The 20912-nt window shown below is 42.0% G+C and overlaps 1 protein-coding gene and 1 long non-coding RNA gene across 2 annotated transcripts; one reads left to right on the top strand and one right to left on the bottom strand.

Moving 5' to 3' along the window:
• The first annotated feature begins 786 nt into the window (after window positions 1-786).
• LOC115143976 (transmembrane protein 106B-like) lies at window positions 787-19175 on the top strand. The gene is made up of 8 exons (XM_029684485.2): window positions 787-934; window positions 7343-7548; window positions 8540-8600; window positions 14523-14676; window positions 15158-15298; window positions 15439-15482; window positions 15707-15760; window positions 16408-19175. The coding sequence occupies exons 2-8, from the start codon at window positions 7362-7364 to the stop codon at window positions 16532-16534; spliced, it is 768 nt and encodes a 255-aa protein (XP_029540345.1). The 5' UTR covers window positions 787-934; window positions 7343-7361; the 3' UTR covers window positions 16535-19175.
• On the bottom strand, window positions 16536-20483 carry LOC115144541 (uncharacterized). The gene is made up of 3 exons (XR_003865830.2): window positions 20221-20483; window positions 19862-19949; window positions 16536-19635 (listed from the first exon to the last, which is right to left on the bottom strand). It is a non-coding gene; the product is annotated as an uncharacterized LOC115144541 (long non-coding RNA).
• Between the last annotated feature and the right edge of the window lie 429 nt (window positions 20484-20912).

Genomic DNA, 20912 nt, shown 5'->3' with positions numbered 1-20912 from the left:
CAGCAAATCCACTGTGGCAATTTACCCGTGTTGGCTACTTAGAATTTTATGTAATCCATGAATAACTTGTCTACATGATTACAAACACTCCAATGGTACCTATATTAGCATTTGTGCGCTTTCACATCATTTATATGACTTCGTTGAGCTAAATAATCCATTTTAGATACAAAAGACTTGGCCATAATGTATGAAAATGCAAATATGGGTACCATTGACTGCAATGGATTTCTGCCACAAATGCAAATAAAGTTAGCGTTTGAAAGTGTCCAGGTTAACAAAAACCAAAGCATGGATTGCTGCCATACCTTGTCCATAGACTGCTTGCAGGGCAAGGAAAGCAATATGGCATTTTTTATGGGTTAACTATCCCTTGGTTGCAATTGGCCAAGGCATTTTCTTTTGAAGTTCCTTTCTATAGGCGTCTGTAGCTGTGGTTAGTGTAATACATAAAGATGATATTGAAAATGGCTTTTACAACGTATGTTCTACCTTCTAAAAACGGGATGTGCATTGAATTGCTGGGCATTACATTGCCATTAAGGTATTACAAACTTGTTTGCAACTTAAAATAAGTTATACTCAGTGTTTTTTTAGAAATTGGACATTGGCCTACCGACTTCCATACATTGCTTTCCATATATTTCTTCGGCCAAGTCTTAATCAAATTGTAGGCGCATATGATAAACATTGTCGTGGTTAATGCTTGTAATTTACCACCAAGTGGCAACATACAACATTCAGAAACGACATCCCTCCTGCCAAATGCCTCAAGTAGGAAGTGATTACTTCACTTTGCAAGTTTATATAAACGATGTAGGAGAAGTGTCCAACATTCGTTAATCCTTGACTGATATAAAACATGCTAGGCTGAGAGTATTTACCTAATCAACAAATAGCAGCACTGCAAACCTGCAGGACATAATTTTATACGGTAAGTGCCTAGAGGCAAAAGCATATCAACTTTCTACACTGTCAGCTGAACTAATGCATTGTAATGTTCCCTAGATTCAAATTGAAAACTAAAATCAATGTTTTTAAAGCATAAATAATGTATAGGGCAGACATGCCACCAGCAATGTTCTCTGAGCACATATAATATATATATTTATATATTTATCTTTATTTAACTAGGCAAGTCCGTTAAAAAACTGGATTTGAACCAGGGTATCTTGTACTGAGATGCAGTGCCTTCCACCTCTGCGCCACTCAGGAGCCCCAAGTTTACTGTGAACACTGCAGCTGTACCAGATTCAAGTTACAGTTTCTAGAGTGGTGGTCAAGTAGGCTACTGTGGCTATTTGATAATAATTTAGGTCTACCAGAGTGGCCTACCATAAAAAAATGGCAAAAATGCATTCCATAACATTTTAACATGGCAATAGCTGTTCTACCATTCAGCCTAAAGTAGAGGTGAGATCAGGTGGAACCATTCTAGCCAATGAGGGCAGGTACGCTTGTGAACAACATGCACAGCTCTGATATAAAATCAGTTTTTATGACATTAATATGGTGACAATGATGTAGGCTGTGTGTAGCGGTTATGATATGAAGGTTTGGCTTGGTAAGATATTTTTTGCCAGATCACAGACAGCTGATGTTTTGTGGACATGAAGTCCACAAGCAAAGGGAAAAGGTGAGAGAAGGAGAGCACCTAGATGCTAAAAGTAATTATACAAGGATCAAAGTGATCATGCTGTTTGTTTGTGGCTGCCATGAAAGTGAACTGTGTTTGCGAGTGATCAGGGGTGTATTAATTCTGCCGATTCTGTTGAATTTTTTTTTCTTAAATGGAAGCAAACGGAACAGGGATAAACATTTAACTAGGCAAGTCCGTTAAGAACAAATTCTTATTTACAATGACAGCCAACGCTGGGCCAATTGTGATCCGCCCTATGGGACTCCCAATTCAAACCAGGTTGTCTGTAGTGACGCCTCCAGCACAGAGATGCAGTGTCTTAGAACACTGCGCCACTTGAATTTGTTCAACTGAAACTCTCGTTTGTAACTGTTAGACTAATAATTACACACTAGATCAGCTAGATGCGGGCAAGAGTACGCAAGGTGCTATTGAACATGTCACAGAAATGGTAGCAGAACTTTTGTTGCACACATATCCAGATGATCACCTTGATTACTCAAATGTCTCTCAACCTATGTCGTAAACTTTCATTCATAGGCTGGGTTGTAACATTTTTGAAAAGCAGTGTTTTTCAAATCATATCAATATAGTCATATAGGACAACTTTAGAGTATCATGTAGTAGCCTAAACCTATCGATGTTACATTGAGCTGGGTGAATGGAATATGAATGACAGTCATCCAATACCCTGTAATAGAAATAAGGCATTGGTAAAAATAAAAAAATCAATAAAATAAACATCGTCTTCCCTCGGCACCGACTGCCACTGTGTGAATGGCATGTTTCAGTTGACTAGCTTTCGCAGAGAAATTTTCTCTCCCCACATCAGTAGAGAACGGATCTTTATAAACAAACTGTGCACCACCTCTGTGGGGACTACAGTGTCATTGCATTTTGGTACACCATAATTACGTTCTGGGTTTGCCTTACAGCATTGCATTGCAGAGACAGTGCGTTCGGCGTATTTTGGTACTCCAGAATAACATTCTGCGTTTGCCTTGCAGCATTGCGTTGCAGAGGCAGGTGTAGTGCGTTCGATGTGGTGCAGGCCTAGTTTTTATCGAACGTATGCATCAACCTGTATGCTGTAGACAGCTTAACAGAAATGGTAGCAGAACTTTTGTTGCACACATATCCAGATGACCCCGAACATTCACCTTCTGCTACCATTTCTGTCAAGCCTCTGCACATACTGTTTGATGCATTTGTTCGATAAATCCAACATATGCACTACACAGAGTGAGACAAACACAGTGTTTTATGCTTCAAACACACCGACAGCGACATTGCGCAAAATAGTATGCAGCATCATCTGGATGTTTGCAACAAAAGTTCAACATTCACCTTCTGCTACCATTTCTGTCAAGCTGTCTATGCATACAGGTTGACGCATATGTTCGATAAAACCTAGGTATGTATGCACTGCAACTGCCTCTGCAACGCAATGCTGTAAGGCAAACGCAGCGTTTCATTGGAAATGAATGTAATTCTGGTGTACCAAAATGCAATGGCCCTGTCGATGTGATCCAGGCGCAAAACTCATCAAATCTCGTTGCACAGTGTAGCGTTTTGTTTGGGCTCATATCAGAGGAGAAAAATACCACATTTTTGAAAAGCAGTGTTTTTCAAATCATATCAATATAGTCAATTCAATTGATTGAAGATGTCACAAAAAAACGAACTGCATCTAATACGAACTTCTCATCAAGCATTTTCGCTAGATATCGGTTGGCTTTTTGAGAAAAGCAACTAAGCTCACATAGGTTGCTCTCTTGAGAGAATTATTACCCTTGCTTAGCAAACGAACAACATTATATAAAAGTAGATGCTGATACTGTAACTGGTATGTTCAGTGATATTGAGTGACAGCAGGTAATGGGCGAGACTACAGGAAAGCAGGTTCTCCCATTGGACAATTTTGAAGAGGGCACCTTTTTGCTTTAAAAAAAGAATGAGTTATTTTCAGAATTGATCAAAGGGCAGTAGTGGTGCATGGGTAAAATCCCTGGGGAAGGCAAGGATAGCAACCTCTATCCAGTGAAGTCCACAAAGCATATTCCATTTATAGTAACAGAAAGTTACATGACCTACAGCATGGTCAAGCAAGTTCCAGTTTCAGACATTTTTGTACCACTAAACAACTATGGATTTAGAACCACAGAAGGTGACCGCAAGTCACAAAGAAAACAGCAGCTGCCTCTACTATTCCAGCACCATTTCAACTTCAACATTTGAACACCATCAAATCACCTATGCTTAGTCTAATACAGTGACAACTAAAAGATACCAAAACAATTTAGTCCAATCACCATAAGCTGAATATGATTACTGTCCAAGGTTCAGATTTATGTGTGCGTGTGTGTGTTCGTGCAAGTAGAAAAACATGTTGACTCACTACTTGTCGAGAAGCGCCAATGTCATCCTCCTCTCTTTCACGTTGAAGAAACATTCCATCCCCCTGTCATACTGTACACACTTGTATTTTTTGTTGTCCTAGGCTACCTGGCTAAAATGCTTGCTCTCTAGCCTAACCCATTCATGGGCAACATTAGCTAGTTAACATTAGCCTTCTACATGTAGCTACATATTGAACTTCCATCCTCTCAGGCAAGGGGCCACAACAATGTACGAATTAATGGTAATGGTTGGATAAGAATCATCTTCATAATCATTGGCCAGTATGGAGAATTAAGTAAAACCACAAGTCCAAATTCCTAAATCCAACCAAGGCTGATTTAGGAAAGGTCCAATTTTAGCTAGCTGGCTAGCTAGCCACCGGAGGGAAACAATGCCACGAGATGCAACAATTCAAGTTTTTCTGTCAATGACGTATGCTCTCAATGGGATTTGATAGAAGTGATGCCAAATCCAAGCTGGCTTCCTTTGGCACTTTTTTGTGCACCGGGACCATTCACATTTGAGCTCGCTCAGTTTAGCTTAAAGCTGGTTGGCTAATTTTGTATACTTTTTTTTGTCAAGGGAGGCCAGATGCTTGCTGGCTTCCCTTGCACTCAATGCTACGGGCTGCAACAATGTCATACTTGTTTGGACCAGACAGCATCAGATTGTCTACATGAGGAGAAACAGAGGGGTACTGTTTTACTCGGTCAGATGCTTTCTCCTGTGATATACATTCAGCCTCTTGCGAAATAAAGGAAAATTATGACACACCGAAAGACGAAAGATACATTTTTTGGGGGAAGCCTGGCATCCCTTGGCATCCATGAATACACGCCACTATCAAAGGGCCATTCTACATTCATAAATTGGACAAATCTGACCCAAGGGCCACCAGTTGAATAGCCGGGGCCTACATCGTAGCAATGTTGTGGCCCCCAAAAAATATTCCTTTCAACATCTCACCTTGACAAAACTTCTCTAACCCAGTAGCAGTCGATTATAGATCTGCAATCAGTCAGAGATAATATACAGTGATGCTAACCGTCTTCAAATCAAATCAAATTTTATTTGTCACATACACATAGTTAGCAGATGTTAATGCGAGTGTAGCGAAATGTTTGTGCTTCTAGTTCCGACAATGCAGTAATAACCAACAAGTAATCTAACTAACAATTCCAAAACTACTGTCTTATACACAGTGTAAGGGGATAAAGAATATGTACATAAGGATATATGAATGAGTGATGGTACAGAGCAGCATAGGCAAGATACAGTAGATGGTATCGAGTACAGTATATACATATGAGATGAGTATGTAAACAAAGTGGCATAGTTAAAGTGGCTAGTGATACATGTATTACATAAGGATGCAGTCGATGATATAGGGTACAGTATATACGTATGCATATGAGATGAATAATGTAGGGTAAGTAACATTATATAAGGTAGCATTGTTTAAAGTGGCTAGTGATATATTTACATCATTTCCCATCAATTCCCATTATTAAAGTGGCTGGAGTTGAGTCAGTGTCAGTGTCAGTGTGTTGGCAGCAGCCACTCAATGTTAGTGGTGGCTGTTTAACAGTCTGATGGCCTTGAGATAGAAGCTGTTTTTCAGTCTCTCGGTCCCAGCTTTGATGCACCTGTACTGACCTCGCCTTCTGGATGATAGCGGGGTGAACAGGCAGTGGCTCGGGTGGTTGATGTCCTTGATGATCTTTATGGCCTTCCTGTAACATCGGGTGGTGTAGGTGTCCTGGAGGGCAGGTAGTTTGCCCCCGGTGATGCGTTGTGCAGACCTCACTACCCTCTGGAGAGCCTTACGGTTGAGGGCGGAGCAGTTGCCATACCAGGTGGTGATACAGCCCGCCAGGATGCTCTCGATTGTGCATCTGTAGAAGTTTGTGAGTGCTTTTGGTGACAAGCTGAATTTCTTCAGCCTCCTGAGGTTGAAGAGGCGCTGCTGCGCCTTCTTCACGATGCTGTCTGTGTGAGTGGACCAGTTCAGTTTGTCTGTGATGTGTATGCCGAGGAACTTAAAACTTGCTACCCTCTCCACTACTGTTCCATCGATGTGGATAGGGGGGTGTTCCCTCTGCTGTTTCCTGAAGTCCACAATCATCTCCTTAGTTTTGTTGACGTTGAGTGTGAGGTTATTTTCCTGACACCACACTCCGAGGGCCCTCACCTCCTCCCTGTAGGCCGTCTCGTCGTTGTTGGTAATCAAGCCTACCACTGTTGTGTCGTCCGCAAACTTGATGATTGAGTTGGAGCGTGCGTGGCCACGCAGTCGTGGGTGAACAGGGAGTACAGGAGAGGGCTCAGAACGCACCCTTGTGGGGCCCCAGTGTTGAGGATCAGCGGGGAGGAGATGTTGTTGCCTACCCTCACCACCTGGGGGCGGCCCGTCAGGAAGTCCAGTACCCAGTTGCACAGGGCGGGGTCGAGACCCAGGGTCTCGAGTTTGATGACGAGCTTGGAGGGCACTATGGTGTTGAATGCCGAGCTGTAGTCGATGAACAGCATTCTCACATAGGTATTCCTCTTGTCCAGATGGGTTAGGGCAGTGTGCAGTGTGGTTGAGATTGCATCGTCTGTGGACCTATTTGGGCGGTAAGCAAATTGGAGTGGGTCTAGGGTGTCAGGTAGGGTGGAGGTGATATGGTCCTTGACTAGTCTCTCAAAGCACTTCATGATGACGGAAGTGAGCGCTACGGGGCGGTAGTCGTTTAGCTCAGTTACCTTAGCTTTCTTGGGAACAGGAACAATGGTGGCCCTCTTGAAGCATGTGGGAACAGCAGACTGGTATAGGGATTGATTGAATATGTCCGTAAACACACCGGCCAGCTGGTCTGCGCATGCTCTGAGGGCGCGGCTGGGGATGCCGTCTGGGCCTGCAGCCTTGCGAGGGTTAACACGTTTAAATGTCTTACTCACCTCGGCTGCAGTGAAGGAGAGACCGCATGCCTTCACAGCAATGTTGAGGACTTGGGCATCCTATGTCATTGTCTCCTCCTATGTCACTAGATTTAATTCAGGACAATTATTTTGTAGAAGCAGGTTGAAAGTTTATGGTGCCCTCACACCGTAAAGTGCAACTCAACATTATTTCAGGTTTCACAAAGATGACCAACAGAGTCACCAAGGTGCTTATAGATGGAGTAATACCGAACTAGACAATATCAATCGTACTTGTTTGTGTGAGAAAAGTGAGGGAATGCATGGCTGATCTTCAAGAGGGAAATTCCACCTTGTAAGAGCAGAGTGGGGTGGGGGTTGTGTTTGCATTTCTCCCATTAGATCGGATGGTGTTTCGACTATGGTTACTTTAGAACACTCCAGTGGCTCCAAGGATGATACAGAGGCCATCCTGCCTCAGGAACAAGAACCGGAGAAGAGAAGACTTCAGTCCCCCTCCCAACTATATGGAGCCATCACCGGGAACAGTACAGGCAACCTAGGAGATACCTGCCCGACTTGTTGGGGAGTAGGGCGTATTCCAAGAGGTAGGTGGTCCACTTCAGCCAGACTAACTACTTAGTTGTGCCTGTGATGTACTTACATGTTGATGTTGTGATTACTTCCATGTTGTTATTCAAGACTTGTTAAGATTTGTATTTAATAGCCTACATTTGTTTTAAGAGAAGTGAGTCACTTTCAGTTCTCAAAATACTGTTGTGTTCTGTGTAGCAAGGCTGACATGCCACTCCCAACTACTTCTGTAAACATACTTTTCTATTCACATACTGTCCAACTGTCTTTAGACTTGATTCACATACATATACTAAATATTTATATTGCGGACTGGTCTGTTAGCTCATTTCCTGCAGTTCTTTCATTTTTGCCATGGGGCTTTGTACTGTGTATTTAAATACTGTATTTTCGAAATACAGTAGCTCATTCTAATATTTCTACTACTGTACTTTGCATTTTAGTTACACTGCTTATACACACCACATATTTATTTATATACTGGATTCTTGACATAGCTCACTCTAATATACAGTATCTACTGCTGTACATCTAATTCTTAGTATATCTTGTGTCAATTAATCTGGTGTACTGTATATACATAGATTGCATTTGGATTACTGTTACAGTGCTATTTGGGATGTTGACATTTCTTTATTTAAATTTTGTGTTATTTGTGCACTTGTTTGATATTTTACTGCATTGTTAGGAGCTAGTAACTTAAGCATTTCGCAGCACCCGCTATAACATCTGCTAAACTGTGTACGCGACCAATAAACTTGGATTGGATTTGAATGCAGCAGTATGTCTAACTGTGTGTAGTAATAACTCACCTTACTGTTCTCTGTATAGGATGTGATCAGCTTGTGGCAGTCATAACCCACATTTGTTTCAGAAGAAGGGATAGTCCCTTTCAGTTCTCTGTGAAATTAAATACATTGCTGTTGTGTTCTGTGCAGCAAGGCTGACATGCCAATACAGCAGTATCTCTAACTGTGAAATAATAACTTGTTCTTCTCTGTATAGGACATGATCAGCTAGTGGCAGTCATCCCATGTTCAGACATTAGACTGAGGCCCAGCCGGACGTAAGTGTGTGTGTCTGTTTTTGAGTGTCTAATTGTGTTTGTGTGTGCGTGCATAACTGTGTTGAACACCTCCCTCTGCAACTGAACCCTGACGGGCTTCCCCTAGGTGGTGAGGGTAGGCAACACACCACGCTGACCCTCAACACGGGGGCCCCTCATGGGTGAGTGCTTAGTCCCCTCCTGTACTCCCTGTTAAACCACGACTGCGTGGCCATGCACGACACCATCATCAAGTTTGCTGAAGACGCAACGTTGGTAGGCCTGATCACCGACGGCGATGAGAAAGCCTACAGGGATGAGGTCAGAGACCTGGCAGTGTAGTGCCAGGACAACAACTTCTCCTTCAACCTCAGTAAGACCAAAGAGCTGATCGTGGACTACAGTAAACAGGGGGGTGAGCACCTCCCACATCCACATCGACAGTGCTGTAGTGGAGTGGGTCGACATGATTAAGGACTTAACAATGTCCACACACACCCGCACAGTCGTGAAGAATGCATGACGGTCCTTCCTCTGACACTGCCTGATATAGATTTTTCGGGCCTTCCTCTGACACTGCTTGATGTATAGGTCCTGGATGGCAGGTAGCTCAGAGGAAGGCCCAAAAAAGTGTCAGAGAAAGAACAGTCGATGACTTGGGTGGCTGAAGCCTGGCAATTTCTCGGGCCTTCCTCTGACACGGCTTGATATAGAGGTCCTGGATGGCAGGGAGCTCGGCCCCAGTGATGTAGCGTCCGGCAAATGGTACTGGAGCATCAGGCTCCGAGACAGCTTCTATCCCCAAGCCATAGGACTGCTAAATAGTTAATCAAATGGTTACCCAGACTATCTGTATTGAGTTTGACCTTATTTTCCACTGACCCTATGCACACTCACAAGTCTCTACCCTCACACTACACTTGACACTCTCACAACAACAACAAAAAGCACACACACACACACAGACACACACAACGCATACTGACGCCACACACACATACACACCAATGGAACGGAGTCAAACATGTTGTTTCCATATGTTTGATGTGTTTGATACCATTCCATTATATTCCATTCCAGCCATTACAATGAGCCCGACCATCTGTAGCTCTTCCCACTAGCATCCTCTGAGACACCCATACTTTCACAATCATCATACGCCACTGCTACTCTGTTCCTTTTTGAATCTTATTATTAGATCTTCTGCCTTTATGTACATATCTATCTCAATTACCTCGCACCCCTGCAAATTGATATGGTAGTGTTACTCCCTGTATATAAACAATTTTTCCTCATGTTATTCTTTTTATAATCGCTTAACTCTGCATTGTTACAATTCTTGGTGTGTTTAATCAACATATTGTGTTACGCTTCATGGTTATTAAAGGTCACAAATAGGGTTGCAAAGGGTTGGAAACTTTCCGGTAAATTTAAGGAATTTTTCCGGAAATGTTCCATGGGAAGTTAAGCCCTGGAATTTTGGGAATTTTGGTTAAATTAATCAAAAAAGTTATCTTATAACAGTGAACCTTTTTTTGTGGGATACACAAAAGGCAATTCTAGGTCTTGTGGCATATTTTGGTTAAACTATCCCCAATTCCAATGGAATTGCTACCCTCTACATGCACAGAGCATTCTTACATCACATGTGCAGTGCACACTTCCATCACATGTACAGCGGATTCTCAAGATCTTGCACACTAATGAGATGATATTGAGCCTTACACTACTTCACTGTCTGAGCCAAGGACTATATGCTTTATGGTAAGTTTTGATTACAATACTGGGTGGGGGTGAATATATTTTATATGACATCATTTTTTGTTAACTAGTAATAGTAGCCTACAGCAAAGTGTTTAAGTAATTTCTAACTTGTTAATAATTTCTTTTAATTCGTTTTTACTACCATGCGGGTTTTAGCTTGCTTGAGCCTGCTAACTGAGGAGTGTTAATTCACCAGTTCCCCTACATGTTTCATTTTAAAACATTTATTTTACAAAGGAGTTGTTATATCTAAATGCTTAACTATTTATCTGGACATGGAATTGTATTTTTTTTTTTACAATTTGTTTTCTAATCTTTACAGCAAAATGCCACGGGCACTATCTGATTGATGTGTGGAGACATTTCACTGCAGCTAATGTAGAAGGAAAAGCTGTGTACATTTTGCAGATACTGTGCCAAAATCATATGTGAAGAATGCAACAAAGATGCAGAATCATCTGGCCAAATGCATCAAGTTCCCTCAGCACTCACAACAAGCAACCTCTGACAAAAGTCCCTCTACTGCTATTCAAGGTGAACATTTTGAATCGGACACCTTATCGATAGCAACAGCTCATGGTCCTCCTGGAATCAGAAGTTTTTTTTGGACTGAATGGAGGAACCTAGTCAGAGAAATGCTGATGAATGTCTTGCTCGAGCTGTGTATGCAATTGGTTCACCTTTGATGCTCACAGGCAATGTGTATTGGAAGAGATTTCTGAATGTTCTTCGCCCAGCATACACCCCTCCAACCAGACATGCTTTATCTACTCATTTGCTGGATGCAGAGTTCAACAGAATTCAAGTGAAGGTCAAGCAAATCATAGAGAAAGCAGACTGTATTGCAATCATCTCTGATGGGTGGTTGAAAACTCTGATGGCACTGAAAACAATGGATGCACTCTACAAGAGAGCCAAGGAAATGGTTAGGTATGTGAAGGGTCATCAAGTTATAGCAGCAATCTACCTCACCAAGCAAAGTGAGAAGAATAAGAGCACCACATTGAAGCTGCCCAGCAACACCCGTTGGGGTGGTGATGTCATCATGTTTGACAGTCTCCTGGAGGGGAAGGACTCTCTCCAAGAAATGGCCATATCACAGTCTTCCGATATGGACAACCCCATCAAGAGGATCCTCATGGATGACGTATTTTGGGAGAGAGTGGTAAGCATCCTGAAACTCCTGAAACCTATAGCAGTAGCCTTTGCGCGGATTGGGGGAGACAATGACATCCTGTCTGATGTTCAGACTCTGCTTGCAGATGTAAGAGAAGAAATCTGTACTGCCCTGCCCACTTCACTGTTGCTCCAAGCAGAGGAAACTGCAGTTCTGTAATACATCAAAAAGTGTAAAGACTTCTGCCTGAAGCCCATACACGCCGCAGCATACATGTTGGACCCCAAGTATGCTGGCAAGAGCATCCTGTATGGTGCAGAGATCAACAAGGCCTATGGTGTCATCACTACCGTGTCTCGCCACCTTGACTTGGATGAGGGCAAGGTTATTGGCAGTTTGGCGAAGTATACTTCAAAGCAAGGGCTTTGGGATGGAGATGCATTATGGCACTCGTGCCAACATATCTCATCAGCCACCTGGTGGAAGGGACTTTGTGGATCTGAGGCTCTTTCCCCTGTTGCCTCCATCATCCTCCAACTCCCACCAACATAAGCTGCCTCAGAGTGCAACTGGTCCTTGTTTGGGAACACACACACACCAAAACACACAACAGGCTGACCAATACAAGGGTTGAAAAATTGGTGGCCATCCTGGCAAATTTTAGGCTTTTTGAGCCTGACAACGTGCTATCCTCAAGATTGGAAAGTGACAATGAAGATGAGGCCTCAGAGTCTGATGTTCAAGAGGTGGAGAAGACATGGAAGCCTGAGAGGAAGACAACCAAGCTTTAGTTTCTAGACTATAATTTTACAGATGTATGTTGAAAACATTTTTGGGAGATGCGATGGATCATTCAATATTCCCTTTTGTTGTTCAGTGAAATCATCCCATGTGAAGAGTCAATTCATTTAATTAAAGTTCAATTCGTAACTAAATAGTTTTTTTTATTTCTATTGGAATGATTTAATAATTTGCAATTATGTCTACTTATGGTAAGGTAAAAGGTTTATGTTTCTGTCTCCATATGATATGGTAGATACAGTGGGGCAAAAAAGTATTTAGTCAGCCACCAATTGTGCAAGTTCTCCAACTTAAAAATATGAGAGGCCTGTAATTTTCATCATAGGTACACTTCAACTATGACAGACAAAATGAGAAAAAAAAATCCAGAAAATCACATTGTAGGATTTATAATGAATTTATTTGAAAATTATGGTGGAAAATAAGTATTTGGTCAATAACAAAAGTTTATATCAATGGGGTTGAGATCTGGAGACTGGCTAGGCCACTCCAGGACCCTGAAATGCTTCTTACGAAGCCACTCCTTCGTTGCCCGGGCGGTGTGTTTGGGATCATTGTCATGCTGAAAGACCCAGCCACGTTTCATCTTCAATGCCCTTGCTGATGGAAGGAGGTTTTCACTCAAAATCTCACGATACATGGCCCCATTCATTCTTTCCTTTACACGGATCAGTCGTCCTGGTCCCTTTGCAGAAAAATAGCCCCAAACCATGATGTTTCCACCCCCATGCTTCACAGTATGGTGTTGGTGTTCTTTGGATGCAACTCAGCATTCTTTGTCCTCCAAACACGACGAGTTGAGTTTTTACCAAAAAGTTCTATTTTGGTTTCATCTGACCATATGTCATTCTCCCGATCTTCTTTTGGATCATCCAAATGCTCTCTAGCAAACTTCAGATGGGCCTGGACATGTACTGGCTTAAGCAGGGGGACACGTCTGTCACTGCAGGATTTGAGTCCCTGGCGGCGTAGTGTGTTACTGATGGTAGGCTTTGTTACTTTGGTCCCAGCTCTCTGCAGGTCATTCACTAGGTCCCCCTGTGTGGTTCTGGGATTTTTGCTCACCGTTCTTGTGATCATTTTGACCCCCCGGGGTGAGATCTTGCGTGGAGCCCCAGATCGAGGGAGATTATCAGTGGTCTTGTATGTCTTCCATTTCCTAATAATTGCTCCCATAGTTGATTTCTTCAAACCAAGCTGCTTACCTATTGCAGATTCAGTCTTCCCAGCCTGGTGCAGGTCTACAATTTTGTTTCTGGTGTCCTTTGACAGCTTTTTGGTCTTGGCCATAGTGGAGTTTGGAGTGTGACTGTTTGAGGTTGTGTACAGGTGTCTTTTATACTGATAACAAGTTCAAACAGGTGCCATTAATACAGGTAACGAGTGGAGGACAGAGGAGCCTCTTAAAGAAGAAGTTACAGGTCTGTGAGAGCCAGACATTTTGCTTGTTTGTAGGTGACCAAATACTTATTTTCCACCATAATTTGCAAATAAATTCATAAAAAATCCTACAATGTGATTTTCTGGATTTTTTTCCCCTCATTTTGTCTGTCATAGTTGGAGTGTACCTATGATTTTTAAGTGGGAGAACTTGCACAATTGGTAGCTGACTAAATACTTTTTTGCCCTGTATATCTGTATATCCAATGCAAAAAAACATCTATATTTAAATGGTATTAATATTAATTTGCATATATTTGTTAATTCCCATATATTCCTGTTAATTCACATGGAAAGTTTCCACCTCTGAATATTCCCCAAAATGTGCAACCCTAGTCACAAACAGTCAATCACGTTTCTCATGAAATTGGATGATATTTGGATGAAACCAGATCAAAGTACAGTATGATGACAAAAGTATGAAAAATGACTGTTGCTTTACATTGATAAAGTTTGATCATAAAGTTACTGGTCCTCTCCCCCTGTGTCAAACACGTTGATTCAGAAGGCATCATAAGAGACAGTTTGAGATAATTTGACTGCAACACTGCTCACTGCGTCCAAGTTGCTCAACATAGGTGTTTCAAAGAGCTGTCAGTCAAGGCGAGCTCATGAATATAAGCTTCCCGCACACTCACCCTGCCTTTTCAAACTTCCTGGTAGTTAGCCATTAGAGAACAATTACTTTTTGTAAAATGTTTAGCATTTCTATCCAAAACAAATATTAACGTTATATTTTAGTCATTCAAAAGGCTATTTTACATGGGAATCATAAAGATTGTTCGGGACCTTTAACCTTTAACTGCTTTCTTCTTTTCCAGGAAACTCTATGTGTGTATTTCGGTGGTGGTGTGTCTCCTGATCTGCTGTCTGATCCTCTTCTTCCTCTTCCCACGGAGTATCTCACTGTCCCTTGTCACCGTCAAATCAGTGATGGTCTTCTTCACCCCACAAACAGTTGAAATGCAAATCACGGTAAATACGAGATATATGCGTGCCGCACTCCCATATACAGATGAAGTCAGAAGTTTACATACACCTTATCCAAATACATTTCAACTCAGTTTTTCACAATTAATCCTAGTAAAAATTCCCTGTCTTCGGTCTGTTAGGATCACCACTTTATTTTAAGAATGTGAAATGTCAGAATAATAGGAGAGAATTATTTATTTCAGCTTTTATTTCTTTCATCACATTCCCAGTGGGTCAGAAGTTTACATACACTCAACTAGTATTTGGGAGCATTGCTTTTAAATTGTTTAACTTGGGTCAAATGTTTCGGGTAGCCTTCCACGAGCTTCCCACAATAAGTTGGGTGAATTTTGGCCCATTACTCCTGACAGAGCTGGTGTAACTGAGTCAGGTTTGTAGGCCTCCTTGCTAGCACACACTTTTTCAGTTCTTCCAACAGATTGTATGAGGTCAGTGTGACCAAACCTTGTTTTTCCTCTTCCAGAATGTCTTTAACGTCACCAATGAGAACTTTGCGGACATTCAATTCTTGGAATTTGATATACAAGTGCTGATTGCTGAAACAGTGGTTGGCAGGATCAAGATATCTAATATGACGGCGGTCAAATCACGTTCAGAGAAAGCGGTGGGTTTGATTTAGTTGTTTCATCTAAATCAATTACACAATTGTAATACTGTGTAATGCAAAGAGACTTTGTTTATGGTTCCGTATGAAACAATTGGACCTTAATTCCAGGTCAAATTAAGTTTTCCAATCTCCTACAGTATACTGTTGTCATACCCATAACAATTGAGGACCCAGGCCTGAAGTAAGCATGACATTTATTATCATTACCGTCATCACTGCTTCTAAAATAGGAAGGAAATACAGTGTTATCTGCATATGTGTACATTACAGTATGAACTCTTGGGTAGGACCTACAGTATGAATTAAAGTTACAGTACGCTCTTAGTTTTGCTTTCAAAATATATTATTTTCCTTATGTGATAAATGTGTAGGCTGGTAAATGTCTTTATATCTCCTCTGTTTCAGTAATTACTGCAAGTCAAACACCATAAGGATTCACACCTTGTTCTTGCGTTTGCAGTGAGTTTCGCACTCTATTCCAAGATATGTTAAAGAGGCCAACCACAAACACATCTGTCGCACCACAAACACTTCAAGGCACTTAAGCCACTGACCGCCAGGCTGTAGTATGCCCATTGACTTCCCATTGTAACATCTCTTGTTTGGAACCACTCAAACGCACAGATCTTATGCTTCTAAGAATGATGTACATGGTAGTTTTGCTGACGATTCTTGTTGTCAGTGTTCTTGAAGACCTTTTGGCCAAGACAAAATCTAGACCAAATTTTGCTTTTCAAGACCAAGCACTATGATTACTGGAGCCAAAATAGGAACGTTTTTAGCCTTTTTAAAACGTGGCCGAATTGCCTCTTTCAAGCCACATGTTCAAAAATCTCACATTTTGTTTCATGTCCATTTGAGATGAATCATGCCTTAACACTAGTAACAGTGTAACTATAGTATTTGCTTTAAGGTCATAAACCAACCCAATTTAAAGTTGACGCTTTTTTTTTTTTATCATGGGAAAAAGGTAGTCAGGAACAACAGAAAAACAAACATTTGAACTTGGCCATTCTGTAAAAGGGACATTTTGAAACACGAGACTGTGCACTTCCGGAGGAAGATTTCAAAATGTCTGCCTTAATATCCCTTTTTGTCTTCTACAGAATGACAATGAACATTTCCTACTTGGCTCACTCGGAGCAGCTGTCAGAAGACACCTTTGAGTACATTGACTGTGGAGCCAACACCACCATCCCCCACCCTATCGGGCAAATTCTTTTTGAAAGATGAAAGCCTGTCAATGAGGGATCCCCAAAGTGAAAAGGTTTATTATGAACAAGATAGACTCTAAGGAATAGGGCCTCTTCCATTCTATCTTATGTCCAGAGGTCATAAAAAATATATTGATACATTTTTCGTTGTCAAAGGGAAATGTATACATATAGTATTGTAGTAGACTATAGTATTGTCCTATGCTCTGTTCACATTATTTTCTTTGCAATATTCTTCTGAGGTAGTTTTTTGAATGATTTATGAACTGTGAAAGTACATGTTGGTGGTTTTAACATAATTGTAGGGATTTAAAACATACACTGAGTGTACAAACCATTAGGAACCCCTTCCTAATATTGACTTGCACCCCCCCTTTTCCCTCAGAACAGCCTCAATTTGTCGGGGCATAGACTCTACAAGGTGTCGGCCCATGTTGACTCCAGTGCTTCCCACAGTTTGTGTCAAGTTTGCTGGATGTGCTTTGGGTGGTGGACCATTCTTGATACACACGGGAAACTGTTGCGTGTGAAAAACCCAGCAGCGTTACAGTTCTTGACACACTCAAACTGATGCTCCTGGCCCCTACTACCATACCCTGTTCAAAGGCACTTAAATGTGTCTTTCCCATTCACACTCTGAAAGGCACACATACTCAATCCATGTCTCAATTGTCTCAAAGCTTAATAATCCTTCTATAACCTGTCTCCTCACCTTCATCTACACCGATTGAAGTGGATTGATTAAGTGACATCAATAACAGATCAGAGCTTTCACCTGGATTCACCTGGTCAGTCTACGTCAAGGAAAGAGCGGGTGTTCCTAATGTTTTTTACACTCAGTGTAGATTTCATCATTAAAAGTCAATCAGTGTATATGAGATATATGATCATGATTTATAATACAAATTAAATCCGTCAAGCTACGCTACATGTCCATAAGTATGTGGACAACCCTACAAATGAGTGGATTAGGATATTTCAGCCACAGCGTTGCTGACAGGTGTATAAAATTGAACACACAGCCATGCAATCTTCATAGACAAACATTGGCAGTAGAATGGCCCATATGGCTCAGTAACTTTCAATGTGGCACTGTCATAGGATGCCACCTTTCCAACAAGTCAGTTTGTCAAATTTCTGCCCTGCTAGAGCTGCACCGGTCAACTGTAAGTGCTGTTATTGTGAAGTGGAAACATCTAGGTCAACAACGGCTCAGCTGCGAAGTGGTAGGCCGCACAAGCTCACAGAACGGGACCGGCAAGTGCTGAAGCGCGTGGTACGTAAGAATCGTCTGTCCTCAGTTGCAATACTCACTACCGGGTTCAAAACTGACTCTGGAAGCAACATCAACAAAATAACTGTTTGTTGGGAACTTCATGAAGTGGATATCCATGGCTGAGCAGCCGAACACAAGCCTAAGATCACCATGCGCAATGCCAAGCGTTGGCTGGAGTGGTGTAAAGCTCGCCGCCATTGGACTCTAGAGCAGTGGAAATGTGTTCTCTGGCGTGACGAATCACATTTCACCATCTGCCAGTCGGACGGACAAATCTGGGTTTGGCGGATTTCAGCACACCTGCCCGAATGCATAATGCCAACTGTAAAGTTTGGCGGAGGAGGAATAATGTTCTGAGGCTGTTTTTCATGGTTCGGACTAGGCCCCTTAGTTCTAGCGAAGGGAAATCTTAACGCTACAGCATACAATGACATTCTAGACTATTCTGTGCTTCCAACTTTGTGGTAACATTTTGTGGAAGGCCCATTCCTGATTCTGCATGAAAAGTGAGGTCCATACAGAAATGGTTTGTTGAGATCGGTGTGGAAGAACTTGACTGGCCTGCACAGAGCCCTGACCTCAACCACATCGAACACCATTTGGGATGAACTGGAATGCAGACTGCGAGCCAGGCCTAATCGCCCAACATCAGTGCCCGACCTCACCAAAGCTCTTGTGGCTGAATGTAAGTCCCCGCAGCAATGTTCCAACATCTAGTGGAAAGCCTTCCATTGGAGGCTGTTACAGCAGCAAAGGGGGGACCAACTCCATATTAATGTCCATGATTTGGAATGAGATGTCAAACATCTGCTCGTCGAACGTGTCCACATACCTTTGGCCATGTACTGTATGTTATGTGTATTTGAAGGTTTCCTCCATTGATGTTCAATATGCAATTGCCTTGTAAATCCATTAACCTCCATTAACCTTATATAAGAGGGTAAATAACATTTCCTAAGAGTTGCCATGATTTGACTGTGAGGAATTTTGCAGTGAAGTGACATCTTTCCTGGACTGGGTGTGGACTGATGACTATTTGCACACTTAGAACGTTTGAGTTAATAGGGGCATGGCTGAAATACCTAGATCATTACCAGCTTTTAAAAAAAGTCTCTTTGAAGACACTGACGTGTGATGTTTGTTTTGTTAGGGGTTTATTGCCCTTGTTGCTGTTAATTGCATTCCAATGTGAGGGCTGTTCTCTCTGCTCCAGTGCATGATGGTTACAGCTACTAATCTAGATGTAATCTAGGAGTGGTTGCAGCTACCACTGCTGGGAGTACTGTACGGACTGAAACACATCAAACAGCCATCTTCATTCATCCGAAGTCATTGACGTAAAGTTTTGGTTTTGTCCTTTTGGAATAAATCTATTTTCACTGGAGGTTACGTGATGTTGTCCAATTTCACTGTCAGCCATCATAACATGATTAGTCAAATAAATGAGCAGTGCTCTACTCTCAGTTTCTTAGATTGAAAGCTGAGGTCATGAGGTCCTATAGCAGTACAATGGACATGTTAGGCTAAGGTTGTCCGCATAGCTCAACAGTGTGCGATGCAAGAACTGAACTCACTGAGTATCTGTTGTCAATCTTGCCACTGTAGTTGTCTTTGTTTGTGCGCACACACTTGCAGTGCACACTTTTACCTGCTAGGAAGATAACGTAATGCAGAGAGTTATAAAGAATTTAGATTCAGTTCATTGCATGGACGTTCATAACCTCTACCAAGGGATGAGATACCCTACCCAGTGGCACGTCCAGCACTTTGGGCTCAGGGGGAAGGACTGGCATGGTTGGCGCCTCAGGTTGGCTCTCTACCGTAGGAGCTGGTCCCTTCACATTCTGTATGTCCAAGAGAGAAATTAGCATCTCTTCATGCGCATCGCTAGTCATGTTTAATTTGTTTGCTTGTTTGGCCAGAAATCATCCCCATGTCAAGCAAGTCAGGGCTCTGGGATTTAGTCTACCACTGCAGTAACATTGTGACCTTGACAGAAATAGCCACTGTATCAACATGAATGTCCTACTATGCTGTCATGGCTAATGATTAAAAGAACCATGGCCCTACCTTATGAGTGATAGTCAAGCGGTGATCAGCCACGTTCTGCCTGCGCCGTGCTTCCCAGTGCATAGCTGCCATGTTACAGTACACCACCCTGTGGGGAAGGAGTCGGTCTGATCTGGGTAGGCCCATTACCCTGACCTACTGTATGAGTACTCATTACCCTATAATGCAATCCCTTGCAGAGGCAAAAAAAAACATCTACATCTCATCCCAAAATAAAACAGAGTTTAATGGATTAACTGTTTGTGTAATAACACATAAAGTCATCTGCCCTGATGATGTTTGTAGTAACGTTTTTAACCTTTGAAAACAGAGAAACAACTGTAATATTGACTTTCCTAAGTAAAAGATTATGCACTTACCAATGAGCTCCGCAGACAGCAACAACAGGACAGCAGCAACAGCCCTTACTGAATACAGCTCTGACTGCAACCACAACCACATCTGGGCAGATGATATGTTGCTTGGCAACTTTGATTGTGACATCATATGATGATAATGACAATGCAATGATGAAACAAAACTATCTTGTTCAAAGAATTCCATTCCATTATTGCAGCGTGTCGGTCGTGGTTGGTTTTGACACAGGGTGGTGCCAAAGTCTGTCCGTACATGCAGCGTGTCGGTCGTGGTTGGTTTTGACACCGGGTGGTGCCAAAGTCTGTCCATACACCGTAAACCTAGAGGTTTCCTTTCACTGGCTGTCATGTTACTCTAGCACAAAAAGTGTGATTTATTTCATTGATATAAGTGCATGTCTCGTAATTGACCGAGGTAAAGACAGATTCTGGTTGGAAATTCGACAGATATTCTCCTGTAGTTTTCCTTACGTCCACCAACAGCAGTTAGGGACCGTCAACATAGTGACAAATCAAATAAAAAATTATTTCAATAGCTCTTTAACCATTACTCCTAAAACTTTCAAAACTGGTTCTAGCTAAGCTGATGGCCTAGACACATATTGCACACATTTTTTTTTTGTCGATTTACACATCACACTATTTTCAATGATTTATTTCAATGTTTCTCATTTCAATAGCTCCTTGGTCATGTG

This window comes from Oncorhynchus nerka, linkage group LG16, assembly GCF_034236695.1.
Source record: "Oncorhynchus nerka isolate Pitt River linkage group LG16, Oner_Uvic_2.0, whole genome shotgun sequence".
Taxonomy (NCBI): domain Eukaryota; kingdom Metazoa; phylum Chordata; class Actinopteri; order Salmoniformes; family Salmonidae; genus Oncorhynchus; species Oncorhynchus nerka.
Note: the sequence above shows the minus strand (reverse complement) of the source record. Positions and strands in the feature narration are given on the sequence as shown.